The sequence below is a fragment of the Cheilinus undulatus genome, linkage group 16 (genome assembly GCF_018320785.1).
Source record: "Cheilinus undulatus linkage group 16, ASM1832078v1, whole genome shotgun sequence".
NCBI lineage: Eukaryota > Metazoa > Chordata > Actinopteri > Labriformes > Labridae > Cheilinus > Cheilinus undulatus.
Genome location: NC_054880.1, coordinates 4,805,425 through 4,826,025, shown reverse-complemented (window position 1 = coordinate 4,826,025; position 20,601 = coordinate 4,805,425). Strand labels below are relative to the sequence as shown.

General features: G+C 38.2%; 3 protein-coding genes across 3 annotated transcripts; all 3 read left to right on the top strand.

The window, feature by feature from the left end:
• The first annotated feature begins 1,069 nt into the window (after window positions 1-1,069).
• LOC121523802 (zinc finger protein OZF-like) lies at window positions 1,070-7,731 on the top strand. Its single transcript, XM_041808854.1, has 2 exons — window positions 1,070-1,192; window positions 4,329-7,731. Exons 1-2 carry the CDS (start codon window positions 1,168-1,170, stop codon window positions 5,825-5,827), a joined length of 1,524 nt encoding a protein of 507 aa, XP_041664788.1. The 5' UTR covers window positions 1,070-1,167; the 3' UTR covers window positions 5,828-7,731.
• Window positions 7,732-9,336: 1,605 nt separating this feature from the next.
• LOC121523489 lies at window positions 9,337-14,314 on the top strand. Its single transcript, XM_041808398.1, has 4 exons — window positions 9,337-9,607; window positions 11,003-11,450; window positions 13,919-13,977; window positions 14,217-14,314. The coding sequence occupies exons 1-4, from the start codon at window positions 9,583-9,585 to the stop codon at window positions 14,312-14,314; spliced, it is 630 nt and encodes a 209-aa protein (XP_041664332.1). The 5' UTR covers window positions 9,337-9,582.
• Window positions 14,315-14,595: 281 nt separating this feature from the next.
• LOC121523790 (gastrula zinc finger protein XlCGF57.1-like) lies at window positions 14,596-19,233 on the top strand. Its single transcript, XM_041808833.1, has 2 exons — window positions 14,596-14,713; window positions 16,343-19,233. Exons 1-2 carry the CDS (start codon window positions 14,689-14,691, stop codon window positions 17,899-17,901), a joined length of 1,584 nt encoding a protein of 527 aa, XP_041664767.1. The 5' UTR covers window positions 14,596-14,688; the 3' UTR covers window positions 17,902-19,233.
• Window positions 19,234-20,601: the final 1,368 nt, after the last annotated feature.

The window sequence follows — 20,601 nt, the reverse complement described above, 5'->3', positions numbered from 1 at the left end:
ATATAAAAAAAATATAATTTTCTGGCTGTATTTTGGGTTTTCAGGCTTTAATGGGTTATTTCTGGATTGTGATGTAGTGTTGCATAGATGGAGCACAGCCCCTCCAAGCTGAAAGAGTTTTTAAGACTGTGAAACACTGATCTATATTTATTGAAACATTTTATAAATATGAGAGACCTCAGAGGCGCAGGCTGAAGCAGATTGGCTTCCATTTGAAACTTAAGCTAGTCTTCTCTCCCTATCGACCACAACGATAAATTTCATAGCTGAGTTTATCCAAATTAGTGCCAAAAATCCAGTGTTAATTTCATCGACTAAAACTATGACTAAAAATGTTTGTCAACAGCCATTTTTTCCATGGCAAAACTAGACTAAAACTAACAAAAATAGATCTGCGATGACTAAAACTGACAAAAACTAAGTTTAATTTTTGTCAAAATCACTAAAACTAGACTAAAATGTAATGTAGTTTTCATCAGACATTTAAAATCTGTGATATTTCTCCACTGTGGGTCAATCTGTCAAAATGCAATGCATCTGTATCTATTCTGCCTACCGGCTGTAGAAAGCAGACCCCAGGTTTGGCAGAGTGCAGAGAACACACTACCATGATTTGGTACCAGATTTAGGCAAGAAAATAAATGCTTGGACTAAAAGTAAAGACTAAAATGTGAGGACCTTGTATGGACTAAAAATAGACTAAAATGTTTTGTTGACTAAAACCAAACTAAAACTAAAAAGGGTAGAAATGACTAAAATGTGGCTAAAACTAAAAAGCATTTCTTTCAGAGACTAAAATGAAAAATAGCTGCCAAAATTAACACTGCGGAGATTGGGAAGACTCCCCCAAAAGAGGGAAGAAAACATTTGAAGGTAGTTTGATCATATGTAAAAGGCTTCTCTGCAATCATAGTGAACACTGGAAAACGTGTTTTTAATTCCTCGTAAAAGAAATTGCTTTAAGGGCGAAATAGTTAAAGTTTTATTTTCATTCTTATTGTCAGATGAGTGTACAGGAAGTGATGATTTCGTTTCCGGGTTATGAAGGCTTTTTTCCGCAGAGCACAGTTAGCGTGTTTGGATGATGCAGCGTCCTGTTGGAGACGGGGAATCCTAGAAAAGGGTTCAGAGTTTCCTTTTCCTCTTCATTCTTTTGGATGTTTGAAAATGTCTGGGCTTCAGGGTCGTTCAGGTTTGTTTTCTTTCTTCTTCATTTAACATGTCCTAAATGTTTCAGAGACCTGAGCCTTTAGCTAACGGTCACACAGCTCGCTGCTAGCTACGGCTAGTTCATGGAAACTGTATTTTGTGAACTTAAAAAAAAAAAAATTCTGACTGTTTCCCGTGTGTCATGTGAAACAGCTTGTTATGAGTGAAAACAATTTTTTTATTTCAAGCTTGAGGAACTTGCGTATTTCGCCTACCTCTAGTTAGCTATATATCTGTTTGGCTGTCAACCAGGGCCTTTTATTGTTGTACCTAACCGAGGTGTGTAATGCTGTACAGCAGTCCTCACTGAAACGGATATGTAACATCACTGCCTCTGGCTGTCCCATGGATCAAGTTACCTGCCCCAACATTTTACGTGCGCCCATAATGCGACACAGAAATGGCTCAGAATGGAAATTCTTTTTCCCCCAAATTTTTATTGAGGTTTCAGATAAATATACACGAAAGGAAAACATAAAAATGGAAAATATATGAATGGAAATTCTTGATTGGTAGCGGTTTCCGTTTTCAAGCCTACATCTAAAGGGCAGGGAAGCAGTGTAAATTTCGTCAACTAATACTATGACTAAAAATGTTTGTCGACAGCCTTTTTTCCATGACAAAAACTAGACTTAGACTAACAAAAATAGATCTGTGATGATTAAAACTGACAAAAACTAAGTTGAGTTTTTGTCAAAATCACTAAAACTAGAATGTAGTTTTCGTCTGACATTCAAAATCTGATATTTTTCCACTGTGGGTAAATCTGTCAAAATGCAGTGCATCTGTATTCTGTCTCTCAGCTGTAGAAAGCAGGGACCCCAGGTTTGGCAGAGTGCAGAGAACACACTAACATGATTTGGTACCAGATTTAGGCAAAAAATAAATGCTTGGACTAAAACTAGACTAAAACTATAGAGAGTAGAAATGACTAAAATATGACTAAGAACAAAATGCATTTCATTTAAAGACTAAAGCTAAAATTAAAAATAGCTGCCAAGATTAACTCTGCGAGGAAGGTTCCTGTCCCATACAGTCAGCCAAGCTTTATGTTGAGGGCTCTTGATGCTTCTACAGGTCATCAGGTAGGCGCTCCCCTTCACAGATGTTTCACCAAATTAAGCCCACAACACCTCTGGAGGCCTCCTCTGCCCCCCCAGGCTCCATAACTGCTCTTCCCCATCAAATCTCCTCTCTGCTGAGTGAGTTAATCCAGCGCTTATTGTGCTTAAGCCACAGCCACCTGAATGCTGCCTCTGCTTTACTGGTTATGTTAGCCACCAGCTTTCTTGTGATGGAACCTCTGATTCCAAGTCTGGACAGGGCGCTCTACAGTGACTGCCCAGGGAATCCTCGACAGCCTATTTCCACTGGGAATAATAATGATGAGAATAATAATACTTTTAATAATAATAGTAAGAGTTATTAGAGCATTTGAACTGGAAGCTGTTGAGCTAAACTGCTAATTGATTGCTTAAAAACATAACTGTAAGAATTTGAGTGCAGATGACTTGCATTTCAGAATCTGGTACAACAGTGAAACTGTTATTTTTGACAGCTAGTTATTTAACTGTAATTTCAGCTTAATTAGATTATATTTTAGTCCTGTTTAAACCTCCTTGACTAAACTTTCTTTAGTTGTAGTTGTAGTCTTCAAAGATCTATTTTTAGCTAGTCCTAGTCCAGTCTTTCTCATGGAAAAGGTATTTTCAGTCTTTTACTGACTTTTCTTTGCCTTTTAAAACTGTTGACTGTGTCACCGTGGAACACATACTGTGCTGTATTGGTTGGCCAGTCTGTTGGTTTGATAATTATTTATCAAACAGAACACAGGTTGAACAGACTGAAGGTTTTTACCTCCAGATTTTTTAAAGTTGAAAACAGCGTGCTACAGGGATATGGTTATTTACACTTAACATCAACATTTCTGTTCCCAATGAAAATTTTCATCTATGGAAGTTTGACATTCATTTACAGCAGGGGTGTCAATCTCAATCACAGCAGGGGCCAGATTCTGGATCCAGGACTAACCTGAGGGCCTAACAGGGTCACCTTTTTAACCATAAACTGTCAACTTTGTTTCACCAGTAATAAAATATGATAAAAATAAAAATTAGCACTGATGTTAAACGGTTTTGACATTTAAAAAGTTAAAAAGACAAGTTTAAAGGCTCACAATCTGAGAGAAGTAAATTTATTAGTTGAAAAAGGTCAAAACATGAAATTGAAATTGACAAATAATGTGTCTCTTATGGCAAATGTATTAGAACGAAGTCAAAAACATGAGTTTTAAAGGTCAAAATATGAAATAAAATTTGTAATAATGAAATTAAAACTAAATTAAAGCTCAAAATATTACATGAGAAGTCAAATTATGAGTTGAAATGCTCAAAGTATGAAATTAAAAGTCAAAATTCTAAGTTTGAGTCCTAAGTGTGAGATGCTAAATTGAAAATGTGAAATTAAAACACAAATTATTTCTTTTTCCACATTCCTGACTTCTTATCTAAATATATTTACTCCTTATTTTTCAGATTTTATGACTTAACAAGGAAATCATCATGGATAATTTCACATTTTTATACTTGAGGAAATCTGCAGACCTCATACTGATGGGCCAGTTATAACAGACATATGAGATCATCTTGGGGGCCGGATTTATCTGATCCATGGGCTAGATTTGGCCCCTGGGGCTTGAGTTTGACACCTGTTATTTACAGTATTTCTCCACTCCTGCTCAGCATGTAATCTCAAAGTTCAGACAAATTGTTTAATTTATCCATTGTATGGATAGATTTTACATTCATCTGGGAAACCTCACATACGAAGCATTTGAAATGGGCAGGACTTTTCAAAACATTCTCGCAAAGTGCTTGGACCAAAGTTCTGCTTGTCGTGATGAGCCAATCAGAACAACAAGACAAGTGTCACTATTCCCCATTGTCTTGATAAAGAATATTTTACATCTGAGCCTATCTTGATTGGTGTTGTGTCTTTATGAAAAAACTCAGTGTTTGGTCTAGACCTACCCTTTTTGTAAAGTGCCTTGAGATAATGCTGATTATAAATTGCCACTAAAGAAATGGGTTGATTAATTAATTTGTGCTTCTGTCTTTTAGTATTTCCTGTGAAGGTTCATAAGCTTTCTATGAGTAAAGAAGAAGTTTCCCCTGAGTGGCAGGAGAGGAGATCAAGTCTGAACCAGGAGATTACTGAGCCTCCACACATTAAAGAGGAACCAGAGGAGCAGTTTCAAGAGCCAGAGAATGCTGATATAATCAAGTTCATTTTTGAACCTGTCTCTGTGAAGACTGAAGAAGATGAGGAAAAACCTCAGTCCTTACAGCTTGAGAAACAACAAACTGAACAGATGGAAAGAGAAGCTGATGGAGATGACTCTGGGGGACCAAAAGCAGCCAGGTGCTTTGATCCAGAGAGAGATTTACAACCAGAGATTGAGGTCAAGACTGAAGACTCATCTGAGGCTGAGACTGATGACAGCGCTGATTGGAGGGAGACAACAGAAGACCAGTCAGGTTTTACCTCAGTGGAAAACATCCAAAAACAGATTCAAACAGGAGAGAAACCCTTCAGCTGTTTTGAGTGTGGGCAAACATTTTTCACATATGGAAAGTTGACCAGTCACATCAGAGCTCACTTAAGAGTGGAACCATTTGGCCCCTCTGAGTGTGGTAAAAGATTAGATGGGGAAAGTCAAACGACCAAACAAATGTTAGCGAATGCTAAACAGAAATCATTTAAATGCCCAGAGTGTGGTAAAAGATATGCCCTTAAAAAGTCTCTGGTCAGACACAGGAAAACTCATACACGGGAGAGACCCTTGGGCTCTCCTGAGAGTAGTGAGACATTCCTCCTTCAACGAGATCTGGCAAAAAATGTGAGAACGCAAACAGGGGAGAAACCCTTCAGCTGCACTAAATGTGAAAAAAGTTATAACACAAGACCTTCTCTATCTAGACATATGTTAGTTCACACTACAAGGAAACTGTTTAGATGCTCCGAGTGTGATAAAGGATTTAGTCTTGAAAGTTATCTGGCCAAACACAAGAGGTCTCACACAGGAGAGAAACCCTTTGAGTGCTCAGAATGTGGTAAACGATTTTCCTTTAAAAGTAATCTGACAAGACATGCAAGAATTCACACAGGGGAGAAACCCTTCAGCTGCACTGAGTGTGGAAAACGTCTTAAAACAAGATGTAGTCTGTCCAACCATATGTTAGTTCACACTAAACAGAAGCTGTTTGGATGCTTCGAGTGTGGTAAAAAATTTGCCTTTAAACATTCTCTGAAAATACATAAGAGAATTCACACAGGAGAGAAACCCTTCAGCTGCTCAGAGTGTGGTAAAAGATTTACTCAGTCAAGTTCTCTGACCTATCATATGTTAGGTCACACAGGACAGAAACCCTTCAGCTGCCCAGAGTGTGGTAAAAGATTTAATCAACAAAGTTCTCTGTCCAGTCATCTGTTAGTTCACACTGGACAGAAACCCTTCGGCTGCTCAGAGTGTGGGAAAAGATTTAGACTTAAAGGTACTCTTGCCAGACACAAGAGAACTCATAAAGGCAGAGCAACCTTTAATAGTAATGCAAATTAGTAACTATAGTGATCTTGGAATTAATTCATAAATAAACAAAGCATTTTTGGTCTGTTGAGAGTTTTGAAAATAAATGTTGAGTGCTGTGTTTACTGTTAAGGTTTGCCCCCTTTTTTTCTAAATAAGATATGTATGTTGAATTGACCATTTATTTCTCTTTTAAGTCATTTGTATAAGGTGATTCAGTATTTAATCGATAGTTAACACAATGTATAGGAAGAATCAGGCTTATTCCCTAACTGTTTTTAAGAAGAAATTTGTCAACAAACTCATTCACACAGTTCTGAGGAAGATTCTTACCCACACCAAAGTTTTTTTTTCTTAATCAACAGACACAATAACTTGTAAATTTAAATTCTGTTTCACAGCGCTTTTGTTAATTAAGCTATATCATCTTATCAAAATGCACATATGGATGACTTTAACAGAAATAGTTGCCACCTGCCTCCACTCTCATTTAACTCAAAATTCCCTCTATGGACAGTTCCAGGCTGGTTTCCGCCCTCGCCATACTACAGAAACCGCTCTCCTAATAATCACCAATGACCTCCTCATGGCAGTTGATTCCTGTTTGCTCACTATTCTCATCCTTCTTGATCTGAGTGCGGCCTTTGATTCGATTTCTCACACCATCCTCCTCAGTAGATACCTTCCACTGGCATCACTTCCACCCCCGTAGACTGGTTTCACTCCTACTTCTCCAGGTGCACCCAGTTCATCCGACTCAGATTATTCGGATCCCAGCCCTCCCCTGTCACTTCAGATGTGCTCCAGGGCTCTTTCCTGAAGAGACCCCATCTCTGCATCACCTACCTCCTTCCCCTTGGCAATATTTTCTGCAAATTTAATATCTATTTCCACTGCTTTGCAGATGACGCCCAGCCCTACCTATCTAGCAAACCAAAATTCCACACTCCCAACTCCCTCGATCACCAACTGCTTATCTGAAATAAAATCCTTGTTTACCTCAAATTACCTAAAAATAAATAGGGAAAATGGAAATCCTCCTTATCAGCACAAAAACCACATTATCCAAAGACGACAGCCCTTCCCTCACAATCGACAGCCCCTCAGTTTCCCCGTTCTCTCAGGTTAAGAGTCTGGGTGTCATCCTCAACAGCTCACTATCATTTCAATCTCACATCAGTAATATTACCTGGTCTGCATTATTTGCCTCTGCCCCTCCCTTACCCCCCATACCACTTCTATTCTTGTCCACAGCCTTGTTACCTCCCACACTGATTTCTGTAATTCTCTCCTCTTTGGTCTCTCTCACAAAACTGTCCATAAGCTCCAACTGAATCATATTTCAGCCACTCGCATTATCACCAAAACTCCCTCGTTTCACCACATCATCCCCGTCCTACAGCAACTCCACTGGCTCCCAGTTACTTCAGAATAGAATTATGTATCCTGTAATCCTGTATGCATTCAAGGCCATCAACAATCCTTCACCTCCTCCCGCACCTTCAGATCCTTCTCCTTCATCCCCCTCAGTATGCCTTTCACCCACCGCGGTACCATGGGGAGCGCAACTTTGGAACTTGCTTCCACCAGGCATCTGAAACATTTACTCTCCTCTCTTCAAATCACTCAAAACACTCACTCACCTGTTGAGAATAGCATACTCACTATAATTACATTGTTCTGTTTTATATGGTGTGAAGCTTTTATCTGTTGTTTTATTGTATTTGTTTTTATCTCTGTAAAGTGTCCTTGAGTGCTGAGAAAGGCACTTATACATCAAAAGTATTAATACTTTTAATTTACTCCTGCAATGTCCAATTATGACTGTAACATGTAAAATTGCATATAAACTCAACCCAGTAGTCAGATTGCTTTGAATTAACTTATACTTTAGAAGTCTTGTCTTCACACAGCTGTATTAAAATGTGTTTAAAAGATGTATCACCATTAACAGCGTCCGTTTTCAGAGGACATGTACTTTTTCTCCAAATCATATTGATTTTTCAATCATATGTTGTAACTTCTTAATTCATCATCATGGAATACATTGTGTTCTTGAAATGGTGCCATGCTTGTTGTATTTGATGACAGTGCAATCCAAACAATTTAACATCTGATTTATGTAACACGAAACATGAAATTAAAGTCTTAGGGAAAATATATAATAGAAAGTGAAAGTAATGAAATTTAGAGGTCAAAATTTGAGATAGTTTTTGAAATCATTGAGTTTAAAAGGTCAAAATATTGGATTAAAAGTCAAAGTTAGGAATTAAAAAGAACAAAATGTGAGATTAAACTCAAAATAATGTGTTTCAAAGGTCAAAATATTACTTTCAATTTAAAATTGTGGATCTACAAGGTCTAGATATGAGATAAAAAGTCAAAATTATGAATTGAAAAGTCAAAAAGACACATTTAAGTTATAATTATGGGATGCAAAATTGACAATTTGAAATGAAAACACAAATCAATTTATTTTCCCACAGTCCTGACTTTATGTCTAATTATTTTTACTCTTTTTTTTTTTTTTTTTTTTATGGCTTAACAAGTTAACATTTTTTATTCAAGGAAATCTGCAGCTCTCATACTGGTGGGCTAGTTAAAATGAAATATGATATGATCTTGTAGGCCGAGTATAACTGTGCACAGGCCAGATTTGCCCCCGTGCTCTGAGCTGACACCCCAGATCCAAAGTGACATACAGAAAAAGTGTAGTATAGACCTTGCCCAGGGGCCCACACTGGATGCTGATCGTGTCCTGACCAGGGCACAACCCGCTGATATCCTGTTTCCAAAGTCAGCGGAATAAACCACTGAGCTCTCCATCAGCATGTGATTATGGACGTGTTTATCATCCACTGCTGGTGCCTAAGAGATCAGAAAACTGCTGCTAAATCCTTGCATCTCTCAAGTTGCATTTAATGATCCTTGTTCACGGCAAGGTTATAATAGTTTTGGATTTTTCATTAGTATTTTATTTTTATTTTGTTTTCCCTTACTTTGTTTGATTTCAGTTTAGTTTATATTAGTTTTGACTGCTGGTTTGTTAGTTTAGTTTTTATTTTGCAAAAATGCTTCGTTTTAGGTACGTTTTTATTAGTTTTAGTGTTAGTTTTAGTTTGTATGGATAGATGTCAGGGCTAAGTTAGTGTCATACATTTTTAAAAACATATTCAAACAGGCTACTCTTCAATTATTATTTATTTACTTAATGACGATGTTTGAATACAACTCCAGACATAAAACGACCACAATGTGAAGTCTTAACCAATCAGATCAGGTAATTAAACACTCCCCAGACTTGGGTGTCGGTGCCAGTCAGTAGTGTTGTTTCAAAGATCAAATCTAAGGATATTTTGGCTCCTTTTTTACTTCATTTTTGTAAGCGCACTATAAAGATTTAGTTACTTTTTGTTTTATTGGTAAAGCTTTGTTTTCATTCAGTTTCAGTTAACTAAAATGATTTTTGAATTTTATTTTTAGTTATTTAGTTAGTTATAGTTAACTACAACAACTTTGGTTCACCATGTGGGGAGCAAACAAAATACAACTTCAAAGGAGGTTACCGATGAAAAAATATGTCTTTTGAAAATTGGGGAAATAGTGTTGATTAATTCGTAACAAAGTGTAATCAGGGCAGAGGAGTTTAAGCTGTGTTTATTCTGATGGTCAAATGAGTGTACCGGAAGTGATATTTCTGTTTCCGGGTTGTGACTGCATTTTGCGCATAGCACAGTTAGCACAGTTGAATTTTCCTCTTCATTCTTTGACTCGTCAATGTTTGTAAAATGTCCGGATTCTGGGATCTTTCAGGTTTGTTTTCTTTTTCCTTGTGTTTCAGAGCCTCTAGCTAACCTTCACGTCCACATAGCACAATGTGAGCTACAGCTAGCTCCTAACATGAATGTTTTTTTCCTAACTAAAACACTCTTTCCTGACAATCCATGGTGTGATTTTTATTGGGTGTCACGTGATGACTGAAAAGTAGCATTTTTATACAAATGTGAGGTACGTCTGTCTTACGCGTACCTGTTTGGCTGTGAACCAGGGCCTTTTTTTTGTAATTAACCGAGGTGTTTAATGTTTTTTCAACATGAGCTGATATAACATCACTCCCTCTCTGAGTCACTGTGTCCTGCTCTGGTCTATCAGCCGTCTTTCGTTTTGGTTTGGTCAAGTCGACCCGACATTTTTCCTGCGTCCATATTCTGAACATTACGCGCACATCAATTGCTCTAAAAGGAGGAATTAAAGTGTGTAACAATGTCTTTTCACAAAACAAAGTGTAGAGTATTGTAGTGCAATGGAAAGAGATGGATCACTATTATTTTGCTTACGTGGGGTTCATGTGTCATTTTGATGTAAGTGCAAAAAAGCTGCTAAGGAGCCCCAGACATGACATGGTCAAAAAAATAATAAATTGTGGCCACAATATAAATATAAATATAAAATGCAAACGAAATAATAATTTGTGGCCACGAAATACTAATTTGTGGCCACAAAGTGGGTATAATGTGCGCAAGAAATACTAATTAATAATAATATAATTCCTGGACAGCTGGGTAAGCAAATTGAGCGCTCCTTCCTAACAGGCAACCTGGCTCTCAATATTCTGTTTAAATGCCTCTTGGTAATAATGGTTCCTTGCAATGCCAGGCTTTTCAGAATATCTTTGTTGCTTATTCCCAGCCTAAAATAAAATTCAATCAAACTCTCCCTGTCCATCGTGTAGCTTTAGCCTCTCTACTGCCTCTACCTTAGGCCGTAGAGTAGGTGCACTCGATTTACTTACCCAGCTGTCCAGGAATGATATTAATATTATTAATAAGTATATTGTGCACACATTATACCTACTTTGTGGCCACAAATTAGTATTTCGTGCACGTTATACTTATTTGATGTGATTGATGTGATGCTGGTACCTTAGAAAATTACCATATTGTGAAAAACAACCTCCAGATATTCTTCTCCAAGTTCCCAAGCCATGAAGAATTCATATGAGATGAACACGAAGGCCAATGACTAGTTCACTGAAACATTGGGCAACATTAACGTTGGATCTAGACCTTTTGAAGAACTCATTGTGATTATAAAAATAAATCCAAGAGGATTGTCTAGATCTGCCCTGTATGTGAAATGTAAGATTTTAAATTGGCACTAAAGAAATGAAAATTGATTGATTAATTGATGTGTGATTCTGTCTTCTAGTATTTCCTGTGGAGGTTCATCAGCTTTCCGTGAGTAAAGTAGAGGTTTCCCCTGAGCTGCTGGAGAGGAGCTCCAGTCTGAACCAGGAGATTACTGAGCCTCCACATATTAAAGAGGAACCAGAGGAATTGTGGAGCAGTCAGGAGGGAGAGCATCTTCAAGAGCCAGAGACGGCTGATATCATCAAGTTCACTTTTGATCCTGTCCCTGTGAAGATTGAAAAAGATGAGGAAAAACCTGAGTCCTCACAGCTTGATCAACGACAAACTGAACAGATGGAAAGAGAAGCTGATGGAGACAACTGTGGAGGACCAAAAGAAGCCAGGTACTTTGATCCAGAGAGAATTTTACAACCAGAGATTGAGGTCAAGACTGAAGACTCCTCTGAGGCTGAGACTGATGACAGTGCTGATTGGAGGGAGACAACAGAGCACCAGACGGGTTTAAAGTCAGTGGAAAACACCCAAAAACAGAGAAGAAGGCCTGATATTAAATCACTTTGCTGCTCTGAGTGTGGTAAAGCATTCCATTACAAAAGCCAATTGTATGAACATATGAGCATTCACACTGGAGAGAAACCCTTCAGCTGTTCTGAGTGTGGTAGAGCATTTTCCACAAAAGGAAATTTGACCAAACATATGAGAGTTCACTTAAGAGAGGAACCCTTTGGCCCCTCTGAGTGTGATGAAAGATTCAACCTGAAAAGTCAAACGACCAAACAAATGTTAGTGGACGCTAAACAGAAATCATTTGTATGTTCAGGGTGTGGTGAAAAATTTGCCCTCAAAAAGTCTCTGGCAAAACACAGGAAAACTCATACACAGGAGAAACCCTTAGGCTGTCCTGAGAGTGGTAAGATATTCAGCCTTCAATGTGATCTCACCAAACATGTGAGGATTCCCACAGTAGAGAACCCTTTCAGCTGTACTAAGTGTGGAGAAAATTGCAACACAAGACATTCTCTGACCAGACATATGTTAGTTCACACTAAAAGGAAACTGTTTAGATGCTCTGAGTGTGATAAATTATTCACTCGTAAAGGTTCTCTGGTCAAACACAAAAGATCTCACACGGGAGAGAAACCCTTTGATTGCTCAGAATGTGGTAAAAGGTTTTCCTTTAAAAGTATTCTGACAAAACATTTAAAAATTCATACAGGGGAGAAACCCTTCAGCTGCACTGAGTGTGGAAAAGGTTTTAAAACAAGATGTAGTCTGTCAAGACATATGGTAGTTCATACTAAACAGAAGCTGTTTGGATGCTTTGAGTGTGGCAAAAAATTTGCCATTAAAAATTCTCTGACAATACATAAGAGAATTCACACAGGAGAGAAACCCTTTGAGTGCTCAGAGTGTGATAAAAGATTCACTCAACAGAGTACTTTGGTCAATCATATGCTAGTTCATACTGGAGAGAAACCCTTCAGCTGCCCAGAGTGCTGTAAAAAATTTAGACTTAAAGGTACTCTAACCAGACACAGGAGGACTCATAAAGGCAAAACTGCCTTTTGACTGCTTGTTAAATATATGTGTCCTCAAACATCTGATTAGACATAGTGGAGCATACTCAGGAGACAAAACCTTCAGCTGCTTTGGCCGTGGTAAAAGATTTGTCAAGATTTTCTGTCCAGACAAGTTTGTCCACACTACACTGAAGCTCTTTAATGGCTTTAATTCTGATAAAAGATTTTATTTCAAACATCATCTGAAAGGTTTCCATCCCGTATGAGTTAACAATTCGGGAATGTGATGACAGTCAAACCTAAACTGAGGAGAAAGTGGAGGCATGCCAGGATCTGATGGAGATGAACCAGCCAGGAACTCAGATCCAGAGAGACATTTTCAACCTGGGACTGAGGTCAAGACTGAAAACTCTTTTTGTACTCTACTTGTATTCAAATGCGGTTTAAAGATGCTTCATCATTTAACAGTGTCCATTTTCAGAATAAATGCACTTTTCTTTAAATCATACTCATTTTTCAAAAATATGTTATAACTTTTTGATTCTTTACCATGGAATACGTCCCTATTTTGATATAAAGCCATGTTTGTTTTTGATGACAGCGTAATCTGAATAAGTGATAATCAGTGTGTGTTTGTACACACATTTCTTATCCACTACTGGTGGCAAAATAAACATAGCACAGACCAAAAGGAAATGTGTGTTTTTTTAGTTGTCAAAATGCTTCTTGGCAATAACACTAATCCCATTGGAAATCCTGTTTATTTCCCTTTTAAATGGTGCCACGTTTGTAAGGAGCTTGCATTTGTGGGATGAGCAGCAGAGCTGAGTATGTAAGAAATTTAGCAACTCTTCTCTGCCAGTGCCAAACAGTTTATTCTGCCTTTGCTATTTATTCTTGCTTTGAGCTTCTGGTACCTCCAGATGCTGACAATGAATGGCCCTGCTACTGTGGTCAGTTGGTGTCTGCTCTAAGAATCAGCATGCCATGTTTGACTGATTAGGATACAGCTCATGCAATAGTGCATCTTCAGGCTGGTGTAGCAAGATGTGGCATTATTTGGAGTGAGCCCTAGTACCATCTCCAAACTGAAGGCCATGTTCCTTACAATGATGGGATTTCAGAGAGGAGCTGCAAAGTGTGCATTCCAAGAAGATGACACTCCAAGGAGGCAGTTTCCTTACCCTTTTAGCACTAAAGTTTTTGGCTGTCTTCTACAGATTTGCAGTGAAGGTTAACAGACCTCTCTGCCTTTTGCAGATGATGTGTTTCTGTTGGCCTTCTCAGCTGGGCCTCCAGCAGGCACTGTGATAGTTGAGAATCAGCAAGTCCAAGGCCATGGTTCTCTGCTGGAAAATGGTGGATTGGGGAGGGAGTCTGCCTTAAGTGAAGGAATTCAAGCATCCCCATATCTTGTTCACAAGTGAGTGTAAATGGGAGTGTGAAATTGACAGGTGGAGTACTGCGGGAGTTGTGCTGGACTGTTGTGGTGGAGAGGGAGCCGAGTTGAAAGGTAAAGCTTTCGATTTACCAGTCGATCCGCCACCCAACCCTCACCTATGGTCATGAACTCTGGGTAATGACCAAAAGAATGAGATTACCTATACAAATGACCAAAATTAGTTTTCATCAGTGGGTAGCTGAGCTCAGCTTTAGAGATAGGGGAGAAGTTCAGACATCTGGAGGGAGCTATAGGGCCGCTACTCCTTCATATTGAAAGGAGTTAGTTAAATTGGTTTTGATCTGATCAAGATGCCTCCCAGGTGCCTCCCTTTGGAGGTCTTCCAGGCACATCCAGCTGGGTGGAGACCTCAGGGAAGACCCAGAATGTGCTGGAGGGATGGTCCTAGCAGGATAGTCCTATTAAGAGGGAGCTGAAAAGTGTTGCTAAGGAGAGGGATGTCTGAGTTGATCCCAGATAACCTGAAGAATGAGGGGAGCTTCTCTGCTATCTGCTATCTTAGTAAACACTTAAAAAGTATTCTTAATAACTTGAGTTTCATAATGTGTTTTCAGGGGAGAATAGTTGAAGCTGTATTTTTATTCTGAAGGCCAAAAAAGTGTACAGGAAGTGATGTGTTTGTTTCCGGTGTTATGAAGGCTTTTCTCGCAAAGCACAGTTATCGTGTTTGGGTGATGCAGCGTCCTGTTGGAGAAGGGAATTCCTACAAAAGCATCCAGTTTTCTTCTCCTGTTCATTCTTTGACTCTTGGACGTTTTTAAAATGTCTAGGGTTCAGGATCTCTCAGGTTTGTTTTCGTCCTTCGTCTCTAAACTTTGTTACCTGTACATTTTTCAGAGAGCTGAGCCTTTAGTTAGCCACAGCTAGCGACAACAACAGTATGACTTTGGTTTCTTTATAGACGTCTTGTATGAGTTAAACGTGTAATATTTTTATTATTGCATTATGATATTAATTGTATTGTCATGCCCGTACCTCAGTTAGCTCCATATGTCTGTTTGGCTATGAACCATGGCTTTTTATTGTTATAGCTAAGGGGTGTGATCTTGTTCAACAGTCTTCACTGAATCTGGTATACATCACAGCCTCTTTCAGCTAGTCCACACTGTTGGCATCAATTCTGAAAAGGATCCCAGTCTGCCCAGTCTGAACATGTCTGTAAAGCCTCTGTTGGTCCACTGATTTGATGTTGTCACAGCAGATTTGAAGGTAATTCATCCCTGCCCATATTTTAGAGTTTGGAAGACTATGATGTGGTCAGAAAATTCTCCAATTTGTCACTTGATAAGTTACCTGCACTTTGGGTGTTGATGTCTGAGATTAAAATGATCAGGGACAGTAAGTAAGGAGATTGATCTGATCTGGTCACATGATCTGGTCTGTTTTGTTAGAGCCAGCTCTGTGTCTCTTGCATGTTGACCTACAGGGGAATCTAACAGAGCTGGTTAGTTATCAGTGACAACTGATTATAAGGTGGTCCTTGATTTAAATAAGGAATAGAAAGTGGAATATGTAGAAACTTCTCAATACTATGTAGCTTTAGTGTGCCATTGACTTGCATTGCTGGAGATGGTGCAACACTGAAACCGTGTTTATTTTGACATATTTTTGTACTTTGTATTGTACCTATACTTTTTTAATCCTGTTTTTGTGTCCTTGTCAAAAAAACAAACTTCTTTGAGTCAGAGTTTTAGTCATCAACAGTTGTTTGAGCTAGTCTTAGTCTCATCTTTCTATTTTGTTCTCAACCTTTTTACTTTTACTTTTAGTTGATAAAATTAACATTGTACTGAAGGCATACTAGGGTCAACCACTGTGTTTGTTTGTCTGAGAAAGAACTGGGATCCAAACTCTGCTCTTACATAGTAAAATGGACAGCCTTTATGTAATTTGCTGTAGATTCCTAATGCACTTTTTTGTGAAATAAGGCTTGACCCTCTTTAAGTCACATACTTCTGGAGCACTGCTAGAGTGAAGAAAAGGGTCATATTAAAAAAAAAAATACTATCTGTAGACTTTCAAATGCAGAACTCATATCAATGACTTGGGACAATCGACATTGCAAGATGTTGATGCAAATGTTTTGAGTTTGATGGTACCTTCTGAACTTCTTATCTTTAATCTCTTGTGTATCACTGACTTAAAGAAGTCTTTTATGAACCCTCCTGGGTGCCACCAGATAAACTCACACTTAGGACCCTTGGGACCCAAACGGGTCCCTGCAGGAAAACTGCTATAAAAAATAATAGAAACTAATGTTTTTCTATTTCAATACTTAAATCTTTTAATTAGCTTCAACCTTAATCAGAGCTATAATTTTAAGGGATAAGATCAAATCAATAATGTCAAGTATCACTATTCCTCATTTGTTTTTATTTGAAATCTATTTTATTTAATTTGTGCTTTTGTATTTTAGTTTTTCCTCTGGAGGTCCATCAGCTTTCCTTGAGTAAAGAAGAGGTTTTCACTGAGCAGCAGGAGACTGGCTCCAGTCTGAACCAGGAGATTATTGAGCCTCCACGCATAAAAGAGGAACCCGAGGATCTTTGGAGCAGTCAGGAGGGAGAGCAGTATAACAGGTGCGAAAGTGCTGGTATCATCAAGTTCACTTTTGTCCCTGTGAAGATTGAAGAAGATGAGAAACCTCAGTCTACAGAGCTTCACCAAAGAAAGGCTGAGCAGATGGAAAAAGGAGCTGATGGAGAGGACTGTGGAGAACCAAGAGCAGCTGGATACTATGATCCAGAAAGAATTTTACAACCAGAGATTGAGGTCAAGACTGAAGACTCTACTGAGGCTGAGACTGATGACAGTGCAGATTGGAGGGAGACAACAGAAAACCAGTCAGGTTTAACCTCAGTGGAAAAACTCAAAAACAAGAAAGGAAAGACCGATAAGAAATCACATTGTTGCTTGGACTGTGGTAAAATATTTAACCATACAGGTCATCTTAGAGATCATATGAGAATTCACACAGGAGAGAAACCATTTGGCTGCTCCGAATGTGATAGAAGATTTAAACTCAAAGGCCATCTCAAAGACCATCTGAGAAGCCACACAGGAGAGAAACCCTTTAGCTGCTCTGAATGCAGTAAAAAATTTACCCGACAAGGAAGTTTGACGAAACACATGAGAGTTCATACAGGAGAGAAACCCTTCAGCTGCACTGAGTGTGGTGAAAGATTTTCTCAAAAAGTTATTCTGACCAGACATATGGTAGTTCACACTAGACAGAGACCCTTTAGATGCTCTGAGTGTGATAGAACTTTCTTCACATATGGAAAGTTGACCAATCACATTAGAGTTCACTTAAAAGAGCAGCCCTTTGGCCGCTCTGAGTGTGGTAAAAGATTAAACCCAAAAAGTCAAACGACCAAACATAAGTTAGCAAGCACTAAACAGAAATCCTTTGGGTGCTTTCAGTGTAGTAAAAAATTTACCCTTAAAAGTTCTCTGGCCAAACACAGAAGAACTCATACTAAAGAACAAACATGTAGCCTTAAAGATGAAGTGACTCACACAGTAGAGAGACCCTTCAGCTGCAATGAGTGTGAAAAAAGTTTTAACACAAGATATTGTCTGTCCAGACACATGTTAGTTCACACAAGACGGAAACTGTTCAGATGCTTAGAATGTGGTAAAAAATTTGGTCTTAAAAGTAATTTGACCAAACACCAGAGAACGCACACAGGTGAGAAACCCTTTAACTGCTCAGACTGTGGTAAAAGCTTTTCTTTGAATCATAATCTTACAATACATATGAGAATTCACACAGGAGAGAAACCCTTCAGCTGTACTGAGTGTGGTGAAAGATTTACTCAGCAAGGTATTTTGAGCAGACATATGGTAGTTCACACTAGACAGAAACCTTTTAGATGCTCTGAATGTGGTAAAAGATTTAGTCTTAAAAGTACTCTGTCCAAACACAAGAGAACTCATGCAGGCAAAAAACCTTTTGATGTTAGCTCACACTAGACAGAAGCTTGTCAGTTGTTGTGAATGTGGTAAAAGATTTTGCCTTTATCATTACCTGAAAATGTATATGAGAGCACACTCAGGAGACAAACACTTCAGATATTCTGACTGTGGTAAAAGATTGAGTCAACAAGATTCTCTGTCCATGCTTATATTATTCCACACTAGATTTAAAGCTGCTTTAAGTGTAGTAGTAGAATTTGTTTCAAACATCATCTGATAGGTTCCCTTTGTTTCATAACAACTCATGAGTGCGCTAATGATCAGGCATCATAACCAGAGTCAGATAAAGTGCATCATTTTATAGCTAATGGGGTTTAGGATGTTTATCCAGTTGGGGGTCACAGGGGCTTGAGCCTATCCCAGCTGTCATTGGGCAAGAAGCAAGGTACAGCCTGGACTAGTCACCAGTCAATCGCAGGGCTGACATATAACAGACAACAAAGCACCTATGGCCAATTAATGGTCACCAGTTAACCTAATGAGCATGTTTTTTGGCGGTGGGAGGAAGCCGGAGTACTTGGAGAAAACCCTCACATGCACTGGGAGAACATATAAACTCCGCAAAGAAAGGCCCTGACCAGGAAGCAAACTAGGAACATTTTCACGGTCAAACTTTAACAAGAGAACAACTTTTAAAAAGTGCTCCTACATTACATAGATAGATAGATAGATAGATAGATAGATAGATAGATAGATAGATAGATAGATAGATAGATAGATCCTCCGTGTCCAATGAAAAACACCAAATAATGCATGCAGAACAGAACTAGGACAATATCCTTAATTCATCAAAATATAAAAGAGAACATTTAAATTTTAATCTCATCTAAAAGAAAGTGAGCCTGACACACTCCATCACAAAGCCCCCACCTCCAGAGAGACTGCTGAGAGCACCCCCTTCAGACAGCCGGTACAGAGACTCTGTTCACCTGCAGAGTCCTCAGACACAAATGCTGCAGTACATTACGTGAGCTGTGTGGAAGAGCCTCAGTCTCCACACAACCACCATGAAATGGCCTTTTTGCACATTGATATACTTTCTCTTCAAATTGAATTTCTACATTTTTTAAACCATAATCTAGAGTTAATACCTTTTTGTGTTGTTATTTTTATTATAGATTGTTCATTGCTTTGGAAATTAAACCAATTGATTTCCATGCCAATAAAGCTAGTTTGAATTTGAGTATAGATGGGTTGATAGATTGACTACTTTTACTGGACTAGATAGACTATTGCTTTAACTTTTGTGTTATATACAGTAATTAACAAATTTATTAGACCACCCAAACCCTAACCAAAGTAAGGTTTATTCCGCAGCTGCCCTAAATTAACAGCATTGGTAATTACCAAAATAATTTTTTAGGTTTCTGCAATGGTTAATACACCAATATGTAGAAGCTCTTTAACCCAAATGATATTTTTAATGTTAAAATATCATTATTATTGTTATCCATGAATTTTCAAATTTACTGATTTACAAAAAACTGAAAAAATAGTAAAGCACATTCATATTTCTTTATTAATATGTCAAATTATAGTTATTTACTTGCATTCCCAAACAGAAAAATTCATTTTAGTGGTTGAATGTTATGCTTGATTAATTTGTGACATCTCAGAGAAGCCCAGTGAGAAATTTGGGTGAATTCAGTTTGAAATTCCTCATTCCTGTTCAAAATGGTAAAACATGGAGAGCTCACTGAAAATGAAAGAGTCCGCATTAAAGCACTTCATGATGCTGGATGGTCTTTGAGACAAGTATGACAGGTGGTCTAATAAATTTGTTAAGCACTGTATATAAGGTTATTTTGGATTTAATCAATAGTTTGACCAATCTGAAAGAAGAATTGGCCTCATTACCCAAATCTCACCTGCACAGAACTGAAGAAGATTCTGACATTCACCAGTGATTTAAGATTACATTCACTGCCATTTTACCAATTTATCATATTTTTAAATATAACGCACATATACATGACTTAAATTTGGTTGACTTTCAGTTTAACCATGCAGTGTCTCACCTGGATTACCATGTGTACATTTAGATTATAAAGTTAGCACGGTAGTATGATTTTTTTTCATTGATCACATTTTAACAATAAAATCTCATCTGCCCACACTTGTACTTTATTGTGTTTTAATGGTGTGTCATTTAAAAACGTCAGTCTTTAAACGCCATATTAGGACTAGATGTAAAAGCCCTGAAATCACATCACTGCAATATGGGGTGTCCTTCTTTGTGACCAGTATATCGGGCTACCAGTTTGACACTGCGTCATTTTCGTCCCTCAACATTACTGGATGAAACTGTAAAGCATGTGGACAAGGTGAAGGAAATGTTATTCTGCACTGTCAGGAGGTGTGAGGCAGAAGGAAGACAGTTCATTCTAAATCTCTGGAGAGAAAATGTATGTTTGGATGTAACATATATTCTGCAAAAGACATAACAAAACAGGGTGTTATTTCAGTATCTCAGACAACGCTGACTGAGAGAAAATACTTTTTTCTATTTATTTTATTTTACATTTAGTGAAAGTGGCAGTATTATTCTGATTTACACTCCATACCAGTAGGTGGCGGAAATGTGTCATTTCGTTGTTTGGCAATCGCCAGTAAACCCTACTGAAGAAAAACAGAATACCGAGAAGATGTTATTGAGTGATCTGGGCTATTACCACAACTCTGTTCAAAGTGGGGAGA